Genomic DNA, 24,540 nt, shown 5'->3' on the forward strand with positions numbered 1-24,540 from the left:
CTGGACATTTTGAGGTATAATGCTGTGGTACAGTTGGTTAGAGAAACATGAATAACTTATCTATTCTGAATTTTGGATTATAAGAGAGTCACTAAGTCTCAAGGGTATCTAGAAGTATGAGAAAAACAGAAGGAGGAGCTCTCCTAAAATCTTTCACCAAGGTTCTAGAAAACAAAAGATAACAAATAAACTTACCCTATGGGAACTGAAGAGAAATGATGCCCATATCTAAAAAAAAAAAAAAAAAATAGTTTCATCACTCAAACCAATAATAGGACATCGTACTTTCAATCATTCATTCCTTTATTTTTATTATTCATTTATTCAGTGGATATGTTTATCACACAAACATTTAGACAAATATAAAAGTTTGTTGTGACAAGAATGAAGGATGTTCTGAATGCATATAATGAGGAGATTTGGCTAAGTCACAGAGGCCAGGGCAACTTCTCTGGGGAACGGTTTGAAAGTTTATAGGAGATAAGAGAATGAGGAGGAAGGCAAGAGCATTGTGAACATAAAAAAAACATATGGGCAAAGATTCTTTAGTGAGAGAGTGCTAGATATGAACAGATGACCAAGGAATACCAGAGTGGATGAGAAATGGGTATAAAGGGATATGGAGGAGATGGGAAGATGCTGGAGAGGTCATTTGAAGCCAGAAAATACAAGGCTTTTTAGGTAAAATGGCCATGAAATTCACTATCCAAACTGGAATTAAAGACTCAATTAATAATCAGGCTTGGCAACGAAGTAAGCCAGGCAGATCTGAGCAAACCAACACTTCTGGCTATGGTAAGAAGTTTGCTCTTTATCTAAAGAATAATGGAAAGTCATTAAAGTATTATAATCAGAGAAGCAGGGGCGCCTGGGTGGCTCACTGGCTGAGTGTCTGCCTTCTGCTTGGGTTGTGATCCCAGGGTCTTGGGATTGAGCCCCACATCAGGCTCCCTGTGGGAAGTCTGCTTCTCCCTCTGCCTCTCTCTCTGTGTATCTCATGAATAAATAAATACAATCTTTTTTAAAAATCACAGAAGTGGTGTATTTGGAAAAAGAATACCTTAGCTAAAATGTATAGGAAGGATAAATATAAATGGAGGTAGACCATTTAGTTAGTTGGCTAATGCTATTGTCTAGGCAATAAGGAATTAGTTGAATATTTGGGAGCAGAAGTAGAAAAGGAATGTGTATAAATTAGAGAGAAGCTTCACAGAGATAAAATCTACGAATTTAGCAATGGATTTAGAAATCAGGATGTTACACCTTGTTAGAGATTATTCAATCATGAACCCTAGGATTACCTATAAGGTAGAAGGTATCATAATACTGGGTGGATGTTGGATATAGGACCTGTGATTTTGGGGTGATTATAAAAGGTACATTGTTTTTAATTTGTCTCCAAATGTTTATTGCAGAAGTACAATTGTTATTATGTATTTATCTCACATCCTCTGATTTTGCTGAAAGGTTTCTACAAGCTTTGTTTTTGATTCCTTGGCATTTTCTACATAGACAATCGTGTTTTTTATAAGTAAGGCAGTTATTTCTTCATTTCCAATCGGTATGACTTTATTTTATTTTATGCCTTATTTCACTGGCTAGGACTTCCAGTACTATACTGAATGAGAATGATGAGAGTGGACATAGTTGCCTTTTTTCCAAACTTAAAGGGAAATGATTTAGTCATTTGTCATTACATATGATATAAGCTGTGGGATTTTTACAGAGAACGCTCATCAAGTTGAGAAATTTGTTTCCCCTCAGCTGTAGTTTCCTAGAGCTGCTGTAACAAATTATCATAATCTGGGTGGCTTTAAACAATAGAAATTTATTCTGTCACAGTTCTGGAGAATAGAAATCTGAAATCAAGGTGTTGGCAGGTCTCTACACTCTTGGGAAGAATTGGATCCATCCCTTTTTCTTTGCTTCTGGGGTTGATTGTAAACCTTAAGCTTCCTTGGTTTGTGGACACAGTCCAATCTCTGCTGCGATGTCACATGGCATTCTCTTTGTGTGTCTTTCTCTGTATCTCGTTTCATAATGATATCTGTCATATTGGATTAGAGCCCACCCTAATTCAGAATGTCCTCATCTTGAATTGATTACATATGAAATGACCCTACTTTTAAATAAGGTCATATTGAAGGCACTGGGGATGAAGACTTCAACATACATTTTGTGGAAGACAATTCCTAATTTCCTTACTCTGATTTTCTAAGAGCCTTTATCATGAATGGGTGTTGAATTTTGTCAAATGATTTTTTTGCACCAATTGATATTATCAGGCCATCTTTCTTCTTTTGGTTGTTGTCATGGTGGATTACATTGGTCAAATTTCAAATACTGAACTAAATTTACATTTCTGGAATAAAGCCAACGTGGTCTTGGTATATATTTCTTTTTATGCATTGCTAGGTTAAGTTTGCTAAAATTTGGTCAGGATTTTTGTGCCCAAGTTTATGAGAAATATCGGATTATAGTTTACTTATAAATTGTTATTATTATCATTACTATTATTATGATTAGGGTGCTGTCTCTCGTTTTACTAAATGAGTAATGCTGTACTCAAAAAAATGAGTTTCAGAAATGCTCAAATCTGTATGATCTTAATTATATGTGAAATCTAAAAAAGCTGAACTCAGAGAGTAGAATGGTGGTTGTGAGGAATTGGGAGATGGAGGAAACGGGGAGATGTTGGTCAACAACATCTTCTATTTTTTGCAAGAAATTTTGTTGACTGTTTATTTGCTGTGCAGAACCTTTGTAGCTTGAGTTAGTCCCACTTGTTTGTTTTCACTTTCATTGTTTGGGCTCTTGGTGTCATTGAAAAAAATCATTGCCAGGACCAATCCCAAGGAGCTTTTCCCTATGCTTTCTTTAAGGAATTTTATAGTTTTAGGTCTTAAATTAATTCTCTAATCCTTTTTTTAAATTTTTCATGAATGATGAAAGTGTCCAATTGCATTCTTTTGCATGTAATTATCCAGTTTTCCCAGAATATTGATTAAAGAGACTGTCCTCTTTCCCCATGGAGTTATTTCTGTGCCTTTACCATATATTAGTTGACTGCATATGTGAGAGTTTATTTCTAGGCTCTCAATTCTGTTCTACTGTTGTGTCTGTTTTTATGCCAGGGCCATACTATTTTAATTACTACAGCTTTGTAATATGGTTTGAAATCAAAAAGTGTTATCCCTCCAGCTTTGTTCTACTCAAGATTGCTTTGTTTTTTCAGGGTTTCTTGTGGTTCCATATAAATTTTAGGATTCATTTTTTCTATATATAAAAAATGACATTGGGATTTTGATGGAGATCACATGGACTCTATCGATGGCTTTGGTTGTATGGATATTTTAATAATATTAATTCTTCTGACCCCTGAACACAGTATATCTTCCTATTTGTCTCCAATTTCTTTCATCAAAATCTTCGAGTTTCCAGTGTACAGATCTTTAACCTCCTTGGTTAAATTTATTACTAAGTATTTTATTCATTTAAATGCAATTGAAAAATGGGACCATTGTCTTTATTTATTTTCCAGATAATGTGTTGTTAGCATATGGAAACTGATTAGTTATATATGGCAACTGATTTTTGTATGTTGGTTTTGTGTCCTATAACCTAAAATTTTGTTTATTGATTCTAAATTTTTTGGTGTAGTTCTCAGGATTTTCTATATCTTAGATCATATCATGCATAAGAAAAGAGACAATTTTACTTCTTTTCTGATATGGATACCTTTCATTTCTTTTTCTTATATGCTTACTCTGGCATGGACTTTCAGTACTGTGTTGAGTAGAAATAGTGAGAGTGGGCACTTTTGTCTTGTTTGTGATCTTAGAGGAAAAGCTATCAACCTTTCATCATTGATTATGATGTTGGCTGTGGGCTTGTCATATATGGCCTTTATTATGTTGAGCTGTGTTCATTCTAAATACAATTTGTTGAGAGTTATTATCGTGAAAGGATGTTGAATTTTGTCAAATGCTTTTTCGTACTTGTCTAAATGATAATGTAAATTTTATCTTTAACACTGCTAATGTGGTATGTCATATTTATTAATTGGTTTATTCAACCCATCTTTGCATCTGATAAATCCTACTTGATTGTGGCATATGAAACTTTTAATGCACTGTTGAATTCAGTTTGCTAGTCTTTTGTTGAGAATTTTTATACCTGTATTTATCAGGGATATTTTCTTTACTTGTAGTGCTCTTATTTGGTTTTGCCAACAGGGCAATGCTGATCTCATAAAATGAGTTGGTGAATGTTCCTTTCTGTTCGATATTTGGCAAGAATTTTAAAAAGGATTGGTATTAATTCTTTTTTAAATATTTGGTAGAATTCACCAGTGAAACCATCTGGTCCTGGGATTTTCTATGTTGGCTGGCTTTTAATCATTGATTCAATCTCCTGACTCATGTTACTGTCTTCACCTTTAAAGTAGCAATCAGGGCAGCCTGGGTGGCTCAGAGATTTAGCGCCGCCTTCAGCCCAGGGCGTGATCCTGGAGACCCAGGATCAAGTCCCACGTCAGGCTCCCTGAATGGAGCTTGCTTCTCCCTCTGCCTGCGTCTCTGCCTCTCTGTGTGTCTCTTGTGAATAAATAAATAAAATCTTTTAAAAAAATAAAGTAGCAATCACTTCTACCAGTCTTTGCTGACTAATTTCACTTTCACTAATTTCACTTTCAGTCCTTCTTGGGATTCTGAGTCTTTCTCAGTGCTTTTCTATGTCTATACCTGCTTCACACCTCTTACTCTAATCTCATGGTCAAATTCTGTCCATTTTATCAAGCTACTCTGAGAGCTGACAGGCTTCTTTTTGCTTTCCATAAGGCGATTCTCAATGCTCCACTTTCTGGTTTCTAGTGGGGAGCACACACAAGGAACTAGCCATGGGGTGAGAATGTCTGGGTGTGAGGCACCCAGAGTGCTCAGGGTTCTTCTGGGCCAGCTGGGGCATCTGCAGGTGAGGCGTCCCTGTTGGCTTTTGTGTGGGCTTCTTGATAGAATCTGTGACATAAGAACATCTATGTCCCTTTAATGTCCTCTGAGAGTCCTATGCTCAGCTCTTCCAGCTGGTCCCCTGACAGGAGGAGTCTGCAGGGATAGGAAGCTATTTTCTTGCCTGTGGCCGTGACCATAGGAAGCAAGTCAGTCATCAGGATATGGAACTGCATTCTCAAAATGGTCTTAGACTACACTAGAGTTTCATTCACAATTTATGCCTGGATTCCAAAGCTCCCATAAAGGTACTTTTGTCTATAGATGGATACCCAAATTATTGTTGTTATGGAATATATATGAGCGAGGGACATCTTATTCAGAGATCTTGATGACGTTGCTTCTATTCTGATCAGTTTTTAGTTTCCTGAAGTGGGAGCTTAGATTATTGACTTCAGGGATGCCTGGGTGGCTCAGTGGTTAAGCCTCTGCCTTTGGCCCATGGTGTGGTCCCAGGATCCAGGATCAAGTCCCACATCGGGCCCCTGGCAGGGAACCTGCTTCTCCCTCGGCCTATGTCTCTGCCTCTCTCTCTATGTCTCTCATGAATAAATAAATAAAATCTTTAAAAAAAAAGATTATTGACTTGAAATCTTCCTTTGTTCTCTTTTAAGCATCTATTGTGATAAATTTCCCTCTAGGTACTGCTTTAGCTGCATTTCACAAATTTTGACATGTTGTGTTTTCATATTTACTCGGTTCTTTTTCTTTCTTTTTTTTTTTATTTACTCAGTTCTAAATGTATTTTTGGTTTCTTTTGGACTTTCCCTCTTATTTAGAAAAGTATTTAATTTACAAATATTTTAGATTTCTGTTACCGATTTGCAGTTTGATTCTACTATGGTCAGAGAACATACTCTGATCTAAATCATTTTATATTTATTGAAAAGAATGAATATATTTTTCTCTTGTTGGGTGGAGTATTCTGTAAATATCTATTGGAGCTAATAGGTTGATCATATTGTTCTTTTGTTTCCTTGATGATTTTCAGCCCCATAGTTCTAAACATTGATGAGGGGGCAGTGTTGAAATCTCTAGACATAATTGTAGATTTATCTATTTCTTTTTTAGAAAGATTTTATCTATTTATTTGAGGGAGAGTGCAAACGGGGAGGAGCAGAGGGAGAGGGACAAGCAGACTGCACTGAGCACAGATCCATGACCCTGAGATCATGACCTGAGGCCAAATCCAGTCAGACACTCAACTGACTTAACCACCCAGGCACCCAGGCACCAGAAACATTATCTGTTTCTTTTTTAAACTCTGTTTTGGCTACATGTATTTTTAAAGTTCTGATATTTGGTGCATGCAAATATAGGATTTCTGTGTCATTTTGGCATATTTACTCTTTATTGTTACATATATCTCTTTGGTAAATGTATTGCTTTGAGGTCTATTTTATCTGATATTAATATAGTCACTACAGCTTCACTCCTGCTTTTTATTTTTTTATTTTTTTTAAGATTTTATTTCTTTATTCATGAAAGACACACGGAGAGAGAGGCAGAGACATAGGCAGAGGGAGAAGCAGGCTCCTTGCAAGGAGCCTGATGTGGGACTTGATCCTGGATCCCAGGATCATGCTCTGAGCCGAAGGCAGACACTCAACCACTGAGCCACTCAGGCGCCCCCACTCCTGCTTTTTAAAAAATAAATATTTGCATGGTATAATGTTTTTTCATCCTTTTATTTTTATTTATTTTTAATCTACCTATGTCATTAATTTGAAGTATATTTCTTGTAGACAGCATGTAATTTGATCATCTATTTTTGATTCACCTTGCCAATTTCTTATCTTCCATTGGTGTAAATTTACATTACTAATATCTAAAGTAATGATTAATATATTAGATTTATTTATGCCATTTTATTATTCATTGTTCATTTTATTTATTTCCTGTGTTTCCCTTTCCTTGCTTTTCTTTGGTAATCTGAACTGTTTTTAGAATCCACTGTTATTTACCCACAGTTTTTTTAAAAATGTATCATTGTATAGTTTGTTTTTAGTAGTTGATGTCAATATTGCCATATTCATGTACAACAGATCAGTCTACTGTTTAACATTTTGCCACCTCAAGATAAATGTATAAGCTCACTTCTATTGGTTCCTTTACCCTCCTCACTTTTTAAATGTAAGTATCATAAATGTTTTCACTGAATATACTGAGTACCATGTCTGATGATGCTGTAATTTTTGCTTCAATTGTAAAATATAATTGTAAAAACTTATGAGGGGCACCTGGGCAGCTCAGTAGTTTAAGTGTCTGCCTTCGGCTCAGGTCATGATCTCAGGATCCTTGGATCAAGCCCCACATCCAGCTCCCTGCTCAGCATGGAGTCTGCTTCTCCTTCTCCCTCTGCCCTCCCCCCACTCATTCTCTCTCTCTGTCAAATAAGTAAATAAAATCTTAAAAAAAAATACTCATGAGAAGGATGATCCATTATACTTACCCTTATTTTTACCCATTCCATTGTTTTCCTTTCCCCATAAAGTACCAACTTCCTTCAATTTTCATTTCTTTTTGTTAAGAGAACTTCTTTTACCTATTCTATAAGGTTAGCTCTGCTAGTGACACATTCTCTTAACTTTCCTTAATCTGATATTGTCTTTATTCCACCTTCATTATTGAACAATATTTTTGCTTGATATACAATGCATGGTTCAGAGTTCTTTCTCTCATCAGTGGAAAAATATCGTGCCACTCTCTTCAGGCTTGCATGGTTTCTGAGGATAAATGAGGTGTCATTAGTACTGTTCCCCTATAGGTAACATTTCATTTTCTCTAGTCTCCTTCAAGATGTTTTCTTTGATTTTAGTTTTCAGAAGTTTGACTATTAGTCTTGTCATGCAGTGTCTGCTATCTCCATTAGCTTGAGTTCAATGAAGACAGGGACTGGGACTGTTTTAGTCAGTGCCAAATATATAAGAGATGCTTAATAAGTATACTCCAAAAGAAAGAAAATCCCAAGTACCTTGATTTCCATGACAATAAGTAATAGTGATTATTTAATATAAATTTGCCTTAAAATGTATTTATGGACAAAACAAAAGCTTACTGTATTTCTTAGATTTCTGATGAATACTAGCACATATGATTATTTGCAATTTCTATTGAGAAATCTTGTAAAACTCTTTTAAAATATTTTTAAATTTCATAGCTCTTTAAAAGAAGTATCCTTATTTGTATCCTTATTTATTGCATAAAACCATTACATCAATATATTTGGAGTCTTTTCAAAATATATTGTTTATTGCAATCAACAGAATTTTCTAATGGATTAATCAGTTACAAATAAACACAGTTATGGGCATGATTAGAACTCTGCTCGTCTAATAACTTATTTAATATTCTTTACTGATTGGCCTGTATAACCTTCTCCTTTGCCATCAAGAAGAAAAAATGACTTTCTGTTTATTGGCAGGTGTAAATTTTAATATCATACTTGTTACTCTGAGAAAACTGCCTCTTGAGTAGGACATCAATGCTCCTTCATCCAGTTTTATATGTACATCTGGCCTACACAACCCTTGGGCTTTGCCCACAGCCTGTTATTGCAGGTCTATTTTAGATCATCTACAACATGTTTCTCTTCTAGGTGAAAATTAACTAAAGAGAGATGCAAGAGTTGCTACCTAAAATATAAGTGAACTGATTTTCTAACCTGTATAAGCCTTTAATGAGTGAAATTATCTATATTCTTTCCAGGTTGCAGCAAATAAATAATTCATAGAGTTCAGAGTATCTGAGCCATTGTATTCTGTCCTTGTTAATTAATTACTGTGTAATATTATCCTGTATTTAATTTAATGAAAACATAGGAGCTAAAGCATTTGAATTCAAAATAACACAAATTCCATCCTTCATTTCCTCATTTGAGACTGTTTTTGACAGATACAATTATATAATTCAATCATCAGATTACAATTTTAAAAGTAAAAATTTTGAATGTATTCATGAAGGAAAATACTCAATAAAGATATAAAATGAAATGTGTGAGTTTTAGAGAAGAATATCATCATAATTATTTCTGTCTAAATTGAAAAATTACTTTTATTGGTCTACTTTCTCTCCAAATCTATTCAGAAATCCCCTGCATTTATTTAGTTAATTGGAGACATCAACCAAGGCCCATGTTTACTGCCAGAAGGAAGAAAGAACATGCATGTTACATCCTACTGAATATCTATTTTAATTCAGATTCCAATATGATTCATTCCCCCAATGTCTTGAGTAATATCCTAACTTGTATAGGTTCTGACCATAATAATGCTAATGTTAATATTTTACAGATATACTGAATCTGATATTGTTTATGATAAAAGGTCAAGATTGCATCTATGTTTTATTCAGCCTTCTCAAAGTAATAAGTTAGGAGCTCAGTTCTCATTTTCTTGATTTCTTTACATTTATTAATTTTTTTCTCAATTCAGTCCCAGCTGATTTTGAACATACCTTCATATTTTCAGTAGGCGTTTGGAAAAAAATAAGACAGTTACAAAATCAATTTCTTCAAAATGCCATTCAATTTATTTTTGTGTTTTCACTGGGTATCATGATTTTTTTTAATATCTTGAGGGGTTTTTTTATGACTACAACCAGAAAATATATGGCATACAATTCAGTTTCCAAAATAATTAGATCTGCTTCCTTATGCCCTTGTATAATTTTTAAATAAAAAAAGGCAATTATAGCAATATATTTGTGTAAAAGGAGCAAAAGGGAAATAGTCGTTCTGCTTCATTACAACCATAATTTCCTGAGTTCACTTTTAATTAATATTACAAATATTCTTTCAGATGTATTTAAAATCAGAAGCATCTAATATCTTTTATTTTGATGCATTTATGCAAGCATTAAGTTCAAAGAGAATCTCAACAGAAATCTTAAATATAACTACACTTCTATAGATTTCAATGAACATTTTCCTAATGGATGATTGCATTTAACAGAAATTTTAGAATATATAGTCATATATGTCAAATGCACTCAAAGTATGAAATAAAATTTGATTCATATGTCCTGAACTCTGATAGCCCTCTTATATTGAGAAAGTGAATGAAAATTACTGAAATATAAAAAATACCAACAGAATATTTTCTAAAGTATAGATTTTAACTTTGTTCAGTTTTGTTTCTGAGGATGTAATAATGCACCCCATATATTATTGACACAGGAGGATCTTTTTTAAGATTTAACAGGAAATATGGGCAGCCCCAGTGGCTCAGTGGTTTAGCACCACCTTCAGCCCAGGGCATGAACCTGGGGACACGGGATCAAGTCCCACGTCAGGCTCCCTGCATGGAGCTTGCTTCTCCCTCTGCCTGTGTCTCTGCCTCTCTCTCTCTCTCTCTCTCTCATAAATAAATAAAATCTTTTTTAAAAAATTTAACAGGAAATAGAATTATCCTCATTAAGCACATTTAATGTGCAGGTTAGGGGTGCAGTTTTGGTACATTTTAATGATTGAGGCTACCTCATGGGGAGGCAATTACATGTTGACCATGTCTGCAGTCATCTGAAGGCATGATTGAGCCAGCTGATCAAAACAGTTAACTCTTACAATTAGCAGTTAATGCTAGTTGTTGGCTAATAGAGCAGCTATTATTGGCAATTAGTGCCTACATGTTGTCTCCATTTCATGTGTCTCAAGTAGTTGGATTTTGTACATGGTGACTTGTTCCTAACAATGTGTATTCAAAAGAACTGCGTGGCATTTTCTGATGTAGATCTAAAAGTTATGCAGCATCCCTTCAGCCACATTCTAATGGTTACAAGAGTCACTGTGTTGGCTTGGATTTATGAAAGGAACAGAGGCACCACATTTCATGGCAAAAGTGTTAAAGAATGTGTAAGCATGCTACAGTGGAATCTACTTACTTGAGTATTATGAGCCTTTGCTAAATCAATAAACTCTCTCCAGATTCCTCCTGGATATTATCACTAGCAGGAATACTTTTTGAGTGGCAAGGTTCAGTTCATGGTGGGCAACGTACCAAGCAGCAAAAGGGAGTGCACTTATTTTCTCTTCCTGGATCAGTTTTCTAAAATACTTGAAAACTACCCCATACCAAGTCTGTCTTTTTTTTTTTAAGATTTATTTATTTATTTTATGGTGAAGGAGAGAGGGAAAGGGAAAGAGTCCTCAGGCAGAATCCCCACTAAGCATGGACTCTCCCAACATGGGGTTTGGATTCCAGGACCCCGAGATCACGACCTGAGCCGAAGTCAAGAGTCATGTGCTTAAAAAAAAAAAAAAAAAAAAGAGTCATGTGCTTAACTGACTACACCACCCAGGCACCCCCCATACAAAGTCTTTAAATTTATTATAGGGGCACCTGGGTGGCACAGTCAGTTGAAGGTCTGACTCTTGGTTGTGATCTTGGGGTCATGATCTGGGGGTTATGATCTTTCGGTTGTGAGATAGAGCCCCGTGTCAGGCTCTGTGCTCAGTGCAGAGTCTACTAAGTTTCTCTGTCCCTCTGCCCCTCCCCTTCTAATGCTCTATCTCTCTATCTCTATCTCTCTATCTCTATCTCTATCTCTATCTCTCTCAAATAAATAGATAAATCTTTAAAAAGAAAAAAATATATTTTAGATGACTCAATGATGTAAATAAGCTACTGAATATATCCAGTTTACTTTCTACCTCTGGGGAGGCTATACCCAATTAGTATTAGAAATCTCAAGTCATTCAGAAGATCTATGAAACTAGTGGGAAACATATGGAAGACACAAAATGGGTCAGGAAGACAGATGGACCTAATCACATTCAGCATTTGACCAGATTCCCCACAAACCAACTCAGCATCTCCTTTTTCTTTTTTCAATGACCAAGAGTAAAATAAGTTCTGAAGGTAAATGACTCTATGTCCTAATGCTACCCATTTTTTCTTGTCTGCTGAGCATTCAGGGAGGGGAAAGGAGGAAAAAAAAAAAACTGCATGGGAAGCTATGAAGTGGTAGCTCTTCTGTCTCCTAAATTAAATTATCTCTAAAGGGGATCCCTGGGTGGTGCAGCGGTTTGGCGCCTGCCTTTGGCCCAGGGCGCGATCCTGGAGACCCGGGATCGAATCCCACATCGGGCTCCTGGTGTATGGAGCCTGCTTCTCCCTCTGCCTATGTCTCTGCCTCTCTCTCTCTCTCTCTGTGTGTGACTATCATAAATAAAAAATTAAAAAAAATAAGTAAATAAATTATCTCTAAAATGTAAGAGTCTCTAGGAGAGGAGGAAAGAGAAGGAGCCAAGAAACTGTTTTAAGAAATACATTTCATGGGGCGCCTGGATGTCTCAGTCAGTTAAGTATCTGCCTTCAGCTCAGGTTGTGATCCTAGAGTCCTGGGATTGAGCCCCGCATCAGGCTCCCTGCTCGGGGCGGCGGGGGGCGGGGGGGGGAATCTGCCCCCACCTGCCAGCTCGTGCTCTCTCTCTCTGAAATAAATAAAATCTTTTAAAAAAGGACCACAGTCCATATTTTGTTGAGGGATTTTAGGTATGATGATTTATGGATGCAAAGTGTTCTGAAGAGTTAGGAGAAACACATGATAGAATTCAAAATATCAAAACAGCTTATCTATTGTTCTTGGTGATATTGTTATAAAAAACTGAAAAGAGGGCAGCCCAGGTGGCTCAGCAGCTTAGCGCCGCCTTCGGCCCAGGGCATGATCCTGGAGACCCGGGATCGAGTCCCACATCCGGCTCCCTGCGAGGAGCCTGCTTCTCCCTCTGCCTGTGTCTCTGCCTCTTTCTCTCTCTCCATGTCTCTCATGAATGAATAAAAATTTTAAAAACTGAAAAGAATGTGTTTCCAATAAAGATCAGAGCTGTCTCAAATATAGGACAATATAAGCCCACTTGAGCAATTATTCATTATCATCTCATTTTTCTTATTCCTTTGTCTGCCTTACCTAAGAACAACATAATAAACAAAATAGTAAATATCTGTTTCATTCCTACTAAATATTTAGCATATGTAGAATTATTTAATTTTAAGATACTACTAAATAGATATCCAGTTTACCTAAACACACACACACGTACAAACTTACCAGGTCTGATAGTGTTTAGTGGACAAGGTGTCCACTTAGATAAGATACCTCACCTCCTGTCTCCTCTCCTCCAATCCCATCTCAACAGAAAAACCTTTGTTCACATCCTTATCCCAGCTTGGTATCCTGTGAACCTCAGATCGGACCATTCTGGATTGTGGTAGGCTAGAGAACATGTCCAACCTCTGAGCTGTATTTTCAGTATCAATAGCCCTGGGAACGCTGATAAACATTTCTCTTCCTTTAGAGGATTATATCCAGCAGTAACTTTGGCAGATATAAGCAGAATAGGTACCCTACCAGGCAGTATAATATAAGAAATGCCACATACATGAAGGGATAGTTTCTATGACTGTCGTAACTGGGATTTGAAATTCTTCTCTCAGAAGCTTATCTTTTTCCATTAAGTTTATTTTTTAATTTTATTTTTTTTAACTTTTTCCAGCCTCACTTAGGTATGATTCACAAACAAACATTGTATATATTTAAGGTGTACAACTCAACAATTTGATATACATATGTATTGTGAAATGATTCTCCCAATCATGGTAATTAGCATACCCAACACCTCACATAGCTACCTTTTTTGTGTCTGGTAGGAACACTGATTCACTCTCAGCAAATTTCAGGTATTACGATACATTATTACTAACTATAGTCTCCATGCTGTACATTAGAACTCTAGAACTTATTTATCTTAAAGTGAAAGTTTGTACCTTTTGACCAAAATCTTCCCATTTCCTCTAATCCCCAGCCTGTGGCCATCATTGTTCTACTCTCTGTTTTTATGTGTTCTGCATTTTTTTTAGATTCCACTTAAAAGTAAGATCATGTAAAATTTGTTTTTCTGTGTCTGGCTTATTTTAACTAGCATAATGTCCTTCAAGTTCATCTATGTTGTTGCAGTTATTTTTTATGGCTTCATAATATTCTATTTTGTATATATACCACTTTTTCTTTATCTATTCATCTATTGATGGACACTTAGCTTATTTCTGTATCTTGGCTATTATGACTAGTGCTGTAATAAACATGGGGATACAGATATATCTTTGAGATACTGATTTCATTTCCTTTGGATATATACCCAGAAGAGAGATTGCTGGATCATATGGTAATTCAATTTTACTTTTTTGAGGAAACTTCTTATTCTTTTCCATAATGGTTGTACCAATATTAAATTCCACCAACAGTATTCAAGAGTTCCCTTTTCTCCACATGCATGCCACTCTTATTTTTTTACTTCTTGATAATAGCCATTTTAACAGAAATGAAGTGATATCCCATTGTGGTTTTGATTTCCCATTTTCCTGATGATTAGTGATGCTGAGCATCTTTTCATATACTTGTTGGCCATTTTTATGTCTTCTTTGCAAAAACATCTATTTAGGCCCTATGCCTATTTTTTATAGTGTTATTTGAGTATTTTTGCTATTGACTTGCATTAGTTCCTTATATATTTTGGATATTAACCCCCTCTCAGATTTACAGTCTATAAATATTTTCTTCAATTCCATAGGTTGCTTTCATTTTGTTGATTTTTTTCCTCTGCTGTGCAGAAATTTTTTCTTTTGTTTATAGTCCCACTTCTTTATTTTTGTTTTTGTTGCCAATGCTTTTGATGTCATGTCCAAAAACTCATTTCCAAGACAAGGAGCTTTTTCCCTCTGTTTTCTTCTGGGGTTTTTACAGTTTGTTTTTATGGGATTAGGTCTTATATTAATGTCTTTAATCATTTTGAGTTGATTCTTGTGTGGGTGTAAGATAGAGATCCCGTTTCATTCTTCTTCTGCATGTGACTATCCAGTTTTCCCAGCCACATTTATTGAAAAGAATATTCTTTTTTTTAAGTCATCCAAGATCCTTTGACAATTTGACAATAAATATGAATTTTAAAATATTTTTCCTATTTTTTTTAAAAAAAGGCCATTGGGATTTTGATGGGGATTGCATTGACTCTGTTGATTGCTTTGGGTACTATGGACATTTTAACAATATTAATTGTTCCTGCCCATGAACATGGGGATATCTTTCTATTCGTTATCTTCTTCAAATTCTTTCATCATTGTCTTATAGTTTTCAGTGTACAGATCTTTAACCTTCTTGCTTAAATTTATTTCTAAGTATTTTATTCTTTTTCATGCTATTTTAAATGAAATGGTTTTTAAATTTATTTTTCAAATAATTCATTGCTATTGTGTAAAAATGCAACTGATTTTTTCATGTTGACTTTATATCCTGAAACTTTACTGAGTTCATTTATTAGTCCTAACAGTCTTTTTGTGTAATAATTCTACATATAAGGTCATGCCATCTGCTAACAGAGATAGTGGTCTTAGAGAAAAGCTTCAGCTTTTTAATGTTGAGTAAGATGTTAGCTGTGGGCTTTTAATATGTGGTCTTTATTATGTTGAAGTAATTTCTTTCTGCTCCTAGATTTTATCATAGAAGGGTGTTGAATTTTGTCAAATGCATAGATTTTGCATTTTTTGTGCATAGATTGAGATTATTATGTATTTTTTAGCCTTCATTTTGTGAAAGTGGCTTATCATATTGACTTTCTCATGTTGAGCCTTCCTTACATCCTAAGGATAAATCCTATTTGAACATGGTATATGATCCTATTAATGTGCAGATGAATTCCATTTGGTAGTATTTGTTGAGGATTTTTGCATCTATATTCATCAGGAATATTTGCCAGTAGTTTTCTTTTCTTGTGTCTTTTCTGGCTTTAGTATCAGGATAATATTGATATAAATAAATTAACTTTGGAAGTATTCCCTGCTCTACAATATTTTGGAAGAGTTTGAGATAGGTTGGTGCTAATTCTTCTGTAAATATTTGGTTGAATTCACCATCTGGTCCTGGTTTTTTCTTTGTTGGGAGGATTTTGATTACTGATTCAATCTCCTTAATATTTATACGTCCATTCAGATTTTTTATTTCTTCATGATTCAGTCTTGGTAGATTGCATTTTTCTAGGAATTTATTCATTTTTTTCTAGGTTGTACAATTTTTTTGGTGTATAATTGTTCATAGCAGTTTTTATGATTGTTTTTATTTCTGAAGCATCTGGAGCATTGTTCACAGCAGTCTCTTATGATTGTTTTTATTTCTGGAGTTAACATCTCCTTTTTCATTTATGATTTTACTTATTTGAGTCTCCTCTCTTCTTTTCTTAGTCTAGCTCAATGTCAATTTTGTTGATCTTTTCAGAAACCCAATCTTAGTTTGACTCTTAGTTGATTTCTTAAAATTCTGTATTTGATTTATTTCTGTTCCCATCTTTATTATTTCCTTCTTTCTGCTAACTTTGGGTTGAGTTTGTTCTTTATTTCTACTTCCTTGAGATGTAGAATTAAGTTGCTTATTTGAGATCTTTCTTTTTTAATGTAGGCTCTTATCACTGTAAACCTCTCTTTAAGTACTACTTTTGCTGCATTCTATAAGCTTCGGGATGTTGTGTTTTCATTTTTGTTTGTCTCAAGATATTTCCTAATATCTCTCTGATTTCTTCTTTGACTTAGTGGTTGTTCAAGAGTTTATTGTTTAATTTCCACATATTTATTTATTTTCCAGTTTTCTTTCTGCTGTTGATACCGAGTTTTATTCTATTGTGGTGGGAAAAGACAACTGGTATGATTTCAGTCTTCTTAAGTGAATTCAGACTTGATTTCTGACCTAACCTGCAATCCATCCTAGAGATTGTTCAATATGCACCTGAGAAGAATGTAAATGCTTTTGCTGTCGAGTGGAATTTCTATATATAGCTGTGAGATCCATTTGGTCTGTAGTGTTGTTCCAGTCTTCTTTTTTCGTGCTGATCTTCTGTTGGAGTTTTCTATCCATTGTTGAAAACAAAGTATTAAAATTTCCTACTATTTATTATTCTATTGCTGTCTATTTCTTCCTTAATTCTGTCCATCTTTGGTACATAAATTTAGGTGCTCTGCTGCTGCTGCTGTGTGTGTGTGTGTGTGTTAAATTAATCTTTTGTCATTATATAATGGCCTTCTTTGTCTCCTGCTACAGATTGTTATTAAGTTTACTTTGTCTAATATAAGTAAGGCTACCCATGCTCTCTCATTTACCATTTGCATGGAATATCTCTTTCCTTCCTTTAACTGTCAGCCTATGCGTATCTTTAAATCTAGTCTTTTGTAGACAGCATATACTTGGATCTTGTTTTTTTTTTATCCAGTCAGCTATTGTGTCTTGTGACTGAGAGTCTGACTGTTTTGTATTTAAAGTAATTATTGATAGGAAAGGATTTACTGTTGCCATTTTGTTTTTTGTATGTCTTATAGCTCTTTTGTACATCTTTTCTTGCTGTCTTCCTTTGTGCATATTTATGTTTTTTGTAGTGACATGCTTTGATTCCCTTCTCATTTTCTTTTTGGTATCTTCTGTAGGTGTTTGTGGCTAATATGGGGCCTACATAAAATAACTTATAGGCTTAACAATCTATTTTAATTGCATGCAAAATCTGATAACTTTAATCGCATACAAAATCTCTATACTTTGCTAGTGATATATAGATAACATTTTAATATTGTGTATCCATTAATACATTTTATAATTTTAGTTATTTTTATACTTTTGTCTTTTAACTTTTATGCCACAAATAAAAATAATTTATGTACCCCCATTACAGCATTCAACGTTGTGTATTTTTCTGTATATTTACCTTGAGCAGTGAATTTTTACTTTCAAATACTTTTGTGTTGCTGTTCAACATCTTTTCATTTCAATTCAAAGGACTCCCTCTTCTATGTCTTGTAGGATAAGTCTAATGGTGATTAACTCCCTCAGCTTTTGTTAATCACGGGAAAGTCTTTATCTTATTCATTTTTGAAGGACAATTTTGCTAGATATAGTATTTTTGGTTGACAGTTTGTTTTCAGCACTTTGAATATATCACCCCACTCACTTCAAGCTTACAAGGTTTCTGCTAAGGAATCTGCTAATGGTCTTCCAAGAGTGGCATTGTATATGAGGAGTCATTTTTTTCTTGCTTCAAAACTCTTTTTGTCTTTAACTGTTGACATTTTGATTCTGTGTCTCATTGTGGAGTTCTTTAGTTTCATCCCATTTGGAATATGTTGGACTTCACAAATCTGCACGTCCCTTTCCTTCCTCAGATTTGGGAATTTTCTGACTGTTATTTCTTTATGTAAGCTTTCTGCCCCTATTTCTCTCTTCTTTTGAGACTCATTATATGTATATTGGACACTTGATGTTGCTGTTTAACTCCTTTAGATTTTCTTTACTCTGTTTCATTTTTTTTTTTGCTCCTATAACTGGATAATTTCAAATGACTTATCTTTGGATTCCCCAATTACTTCTACTTGATCAAATCCTTTGTTGAACCCCTCTAGTGAGTTTTTCAGTTCAATTATTCCCTTCTTCAGCTCTAAAATTTGTTTGGCCTTTTTCTATATTTTCTGTCTCTTCATTTTGTTCATGCATTACTTTCCTGATAGTATTGAGCATCTTCATGATAGTTATTTCGAATAAATTGGTCAATAATTCCTATACTTCCATTTCTTTATAGCGTATTTCTAGAGAGATTTCTTTTGTTCCTTTAATTGGGTAATTTTTTCCTGTTTCTTCATGGTCTTTGTAACTTTGTGTTGATATCCTCACATATTTGAAAAAAACAGCCGCCTCTCTTGGTCTTTATAGACTAGTTTCATGCAGGGAAAGACCTTCACCACTCAGACCAACTAGAGATCCTGGGAACACCTCAGATCTCTTTTGTGAGTAGATATAGATATAGATATATAGATATAGATATATGTGAAGATTACTGTGTGTGAAGATTACTAATTAGAGGGGTTTGCTAGTTTCTAATTGTTCAGAAATTCCTAACTTCTTGCTGTCTTTGCGGTCTTCTGTACCCTGGCACTCTGAAGCAGCAGTACACCAACCAGATCTTTTTTTTTTTTTCCTCAGCAGCCTTTAGGCATCAAGATTTCACCAAGTTCTGTCAGTTCACTAAGATAGGATAGACAGATACCAGAACCCTCAGCAGCCCACTGAAAAGCCAGAAATCTGGACACATGTTCCACCCTTCTTTTTTTTTTTTTTTTTTAGATTTTATTTATTTATTCATGAGAGACACAAAGAGAGAGAGAGGCAGAGACATAGGTAGAGGGAGAAGCAGGCTCCCCAAGGGGAGCCTGATGTGGGACCCGATCCCCAGACCCGGGATCATGCCCTGAGCTGAAGGCAGACACCCAACCGCTGAGCCACCCAAGCTTCCCTCCACCCTTCTTTTTACACACTTAGGGAGAGGCTTCTGAACTATATCAGTTTCTGTCTGCTCCACCAGGGGACCTCTGGAGCACCAGCACCCTGTCCAGTTTGTTCTTACAAACCCTCATGCATCTACCGTATGTCAGGTCCCATCAGTACTTCAAGACAAGCAGGACAGAAGCCAGTCCTTCAGGCAGCACACCCTCACATTCCATCCAAGAGTCCAATTTTTGGATATTTGATCCATTCCTCTCTTTCATTCCCCAGGGAAAAAAAATGGAAGCTGATACTTTCTTTACAATTGTGTACTGCTGCACTGGTGTGGAGGGGAGACTGGGGAGAGCGTGCCACAAAATTTCCTACTAACTTCAAAACAGCTGATTTTGTGCTCATGTGGAAGGCACAAGTCTCTTAACTGGTTTCTCAATTTTTCACAATGGGAATTGGTCCTTGTATTGTGGTTCCTTGGGAGTAAAAAGGGTCTGAGTCTCCTATTGCACCAGAACACCTGGGTATTCTGTTTTATACATTTTTAAAATTTATTGCATCATGCATCATTGCCTGGTAATAAGATATTTTAAAACAACAATAATCATAATAATTATTATATTAATATTGATGAATCCTTATAGAGCACATCCCATATTTCAGGTACTGATCTAATGACTTTGTAGGGGTTTCTAAGTTCATTTAACAGATATGAAAATTGAGGTACAAAACAGTAAATTGTCTAAAGTTATGCACCTACATGGAGCTGGGGTTCCAATCTAGGCCATCCATAACCATAGTCCACTTTCTCAAACCCTCTGAGATGATACTCAATACATTTGCTGAATCACTGAGTCCCAACCTGAATCACCCATCTTCTTTTTTATGAGTCATTGCTGGATCTTTTCTAGGAAACTGTTCTTTACCTTCTACTTGCACCTCCTCAGAAAGTTTGGGTTTAAAACCCTTCATGTACAACCTTCCATGCAGTGTGCTCCTCCCCTGTTTTATTCTACCAAGGAGTTCCTCAGCTTCTCTCACTGTCTTCATCTCAAATGTAATCAACCTTGACTGAAAATGGTCACTTGAATCCTAAATGCCACTCAGTTCACTTCTAATCATAGCAAGTCATCTTGAGGCTCAAGAATCTTTAATGAACCTGCAAAGTACTTTCATCTCACTTCACAAGTGGAAAGATAAAGGAGAGTGAGCAATCACATTGGAATCATGATAAAAACAAAGGCTTCATGATAGCCGTTCTAGCCATGCATTTTGGATATGAATTTATTTACAAATGATTGCATTTTAATTTGGGACATTGAGTTCTTCAAATTTTTATATGGACAACATTTTATTCTTTGTGCACTAAAAATGTAAGACATAATTTAAAAATCTTTAAGATTCCATTTTGTCACCCTGGGAAGAATGACACTGTTCAGTAATTTTTAAAAGACCTCCTCACTATTATAAAGCAACAAGCATGAGGTTCACAGCTGCATGGCAGCATTAATGTTTAACTGTAGTCCAATGCATCAAGTTCTCACAAACAGTAATGATAAAATTTAAAGGTTAATATTTATATTTTTGTTCTAGAGATCCTGAGCCATTCACCGCATACTTTCTACCTGGCAGTGATCCTGAGTTTTTTGTAAAACCTCAGGTTGGAGAACTTCCTCCTTTTGATACTGAAGGAACTGTCATCATGGTGGGTTTTAAACCCCAAATGTACAGTAGGAAATACAAAGCAACATTAGTAATACAGGTGAGTTCTCTGAAGGTAATAGTCGAGCAGCCCGGATGGCTCAGCGGTTTAGTGCCACCTTCGGTCCAGGACCTGATCCTGGAGTCCCAGGATCAAGTCCCACGTCAGGCTCCCTGCATGGAGCCTGCCCCTCCCTTTGCCTGGGTCTCTGCCTCTCTCTCTCTCTCTCTCTCTCTCTCTCTGTCTCTCATGAATAAATAAATAAAATCTTTAAAAAATAATAAAAAAATAAAGCTAATAGTCAAGGATGTTTGATGTCCCTGAAGGCATTAAAGGAGAAAAGGTTTCACCCAGGTAAAGAATAGCAACATTACCTTTCAAAAGCCAACCTATTTCAACTACTCTATCTAGTTTTAATTTCCTTTTGCCCTGTAAAGAACTTGTAAATATGTAATATAACAAAAAAGTTATCATCACCAGTGGGACGTAAGAAATTCTTTCCCAGGGCACCTGGGTGTCTCAGTCGATTAAGCATCTACCTTCAGCTCAGGTCATGATCCCAGGGACCTGGGTTCAAGCCCCTTGTCATCAGGCTCCTTGCTCAATGGAGAGCCTTATTCTCCCTCTCCCTCTGCCTGCTGCTCCCCCTGCTTGTGCTCTCTCTGTCAAATAAATAAACAAAATCTTTTAAAAAAGAATTCTTCCCCCTCCATATTAAGAAAATGTAGAAGAGATAAATATTGACTGTAAAGTGATTTGTATATTCACACATTGTTATCTGTAATATCTTGTTTAAGCTGTTGATTTTAAGCATTAATTCGATTAATACTTATATATGAAACATATGACTTTCATTGTAATAATCTATTCAAGGACTTCAGGTGATTTGAGAGAGATATTTTGGAATCTTTAATTAAAGCATAAAGTATTGCCAAAATGTTAAGGTCTAAAATGAAGGAGATTAAATAGAAGATAAAACTTATTTTGAATTGAGAAAGACACAATGTGAAGTGGGCCATTAATATGAAAGTCTGCTTGAGTGATCATCTTATTAAAAGTTAAGGTAAACATAGTTTTGAAAATTTATGCAGTAAGCAAAATTTCTCCATCAGATTTCACAGTATTTTACTAATAGCTTTTAGGCTAAAGACAACTTTGAAATTATTTATGAAAAGATCATGAATGCCAGTGCCTATTTTCAGTAGCACAGGCACAAAGGATGTGTATTTATGTTTCAAGACACAACTACTGGTGCCAAAGTGATTACTAGACTTCTAAATCAGACACTAATTAGGCAGTGCCATGGGCAGAAGAATGTGTTGTTACTGTTTTAATGAATAGAGAAAAGAATAATGTTGAATATTTCTCAAGAAAATTATTTATATTTTTCATCTTTCTGGGAATTCTTACACCTCAAGTAATAAAAATATAAAGCCTCTGGAGCCTTGCTACACATCGCCCTTTGCTATATTGATGCTTAATTTAAAATGATCATGTTGTACCTGCCTCTTAAGAAGCGAGGACATACTCTTACTCTAAGGAGATTAAATGACATATTTAAAAACAGATTTGCAAGTGAAAATGATGTTTATTTTACCTACTGCACAGTGAACATTTCTGAAATGAACTATGTTGGAGGTTTTCCCAACAAAATCTGTGCCCAGTTTCCCTATGTTGATTTGACAATTAAATCACTGGCAGCACAATTGAAAGGTTTCTGTGAGAGAATAAGTTGACATATGGGATCAAATGGAAATGTGAAATTTTCATTTAGTCTGAAGTGGTACAGTTTGATAAAGCTTATGTAGGGAAAATTGAGATGGAAATGTGTTTAAGAAATCACTATTTTGTTGATTCTATTATTATTTGGAAAATTCCAAATGTTAGTAGAAATAGAATAATTAATCTACATATACTTATCATCCAGTATGAACACTTATCTGAGCCAATTCAAATACATTCTCATCCCCTTCCCCATATTCCATATTATTTTGAAGAAAATCCCAGACATCCTATTCTCTTCAACTATTTCCCATTCTCTAAAAAACAAAAATCATAACCATGATACCCTTATCACATCTAAAAATTAACAATAATTCCTTAGTATCATGACATATCAAATACCATTTGGTGTTCAAATTTTCTATGGACTCATAAATCTCATATTTTTTAACTTAAAGTAAGGACTCACAAGGAGTCACAAAAATAGTACATAGAGTCCTGTGAATCCTCCCAGCTTCTCCCAATGGTGAGATTTTACATAGTTGTAATAATATATCAGAAGAAGGAAATTGACATTGACAAAATACTGTGAACTAAGCTAGAGACCTATTTCATTTTCAGCATTTTTCACGTGTGTGTGTGTGTGTGTGTGTGTGTGTGTGTGTGGTTCTAGGCAATTTGAACCCATGCAGAGATCTGTATAACTACAGTAACAACAGATACAGATACAGAACTGTTCCAACACAACTGTGGGAACCAGTAACAGTATGGAAACCGTGTCCTGCTAACTCTTTATGGTAACATCCAAAAAAGGCTAACTCCTTCTTTACCCCGGCAACCACTAATCTTTTCTCCATCTCTATGATTTTCTAATTTCTAGAATATTACATAAATGAAATAATACTCCATGTAACTTTTTTGAGATTGGCTTTTTATGCTGAGTATAATGCCCTTGAGATTCATAAAAGTTATTGCATACATCAAATCAATGATTTTTAAATCATGGTTCAAACACTGATTCTAAAACCTTGCTCTTAAAAAAAATAAATAAGTAAAACCTTGCTCTTAATGACAATATCATGATGTCCCACATGATAATATGTGAAGAATTTTAAAGATTATTTCATTATCTAAATAAAAATTACTGTTCACTGTATTATCTTTTTTTAAACTGTTGATTTTAAGCATTAATTCAATTAATACTTATATATGAAACATATGACTTTCATTGTGCTTTACTTAGAAATAAAAATGAGGATGTTTAAGAACAGTTTAGTTAAATATTAGCCTGTGGAAACTTCAACTTCCTTAGCAAACATCATAGAAAGTTCCCTTTCAATGAAACCATATTTAGAATGATTAAAAACTGCCTTTTCCCTATTATTAAACAAGGCATATAGCACTAGCTTAGAGAGACTTATGTTAACTTGATCGATACAAAAAACAATGCTACCCAAAGAGGATAAATAGTCCACTCAGCTTTCCATGGTGGACATGAGAAATCTTAGTTTATACAAAAATATGAAAGCTATTAGAATTATCCAAGATAAAACATATAATGCTTGTACAAAAGTAATATCGTTGGACCTGTTATAACTAGAGATATAACGAGACATAAGTAATAGGTATGTAAATGCATTGCTTTTGAAGGAATAAATCATTGTTGTGAAACTGTAAGAAATAGCATTTCATTTATATATATAAATCTTGGTTTGTATTTTCTCTTAAGCAAACTTGAAATACGGATTCAAATCCAAGTAGCATATTTCCTATGTGATCTCAAGAAACAGATGCAGGGAAGCCAGGATATGAGAC

General features: G+C 35.0%; 1 protein-coding gene across 3 annotated transcripts in view; it reads left to right on the plus strand.

Annotated features, from left to right (window-relative positions):
- Window positions 1-24,540, plus strand: part of CFAP47 (cilia and flagella associated protein 47) — a 509,395-nt gene that overhangs the window by 482,542 nt on the left and 2,313 nt on the right. For all 3 annotated transcript variants that reach the window (XM_025439582.3, XM_025439599.3, XM_025439591.3), the window contains one exon: window positions 20,895-21,063. In XM_025439582.3, coding sequence (XP_025295367.3) covers window positions 20,895-21,063 — 169 coding nt within the window. The remainder of the gene's footprint in view (window positions 1-20,894; window positions 21,064-24,540) is intronic.

The sequence above is a fragment of the Canis lupus genome, chromosome X (assembly GCF_003254725.2).
Source record: "Canis lupus dingo isolate Sandy chromosome X, ASM325472v2, whole genome shotgun sequence".
Classification (NCBI taxonomy): domain Eukaryota; kingdom Metazoa; phylum Chordata; class Mammalia; order Carnivora; family Canidae; genus Canis; species Canis lupus.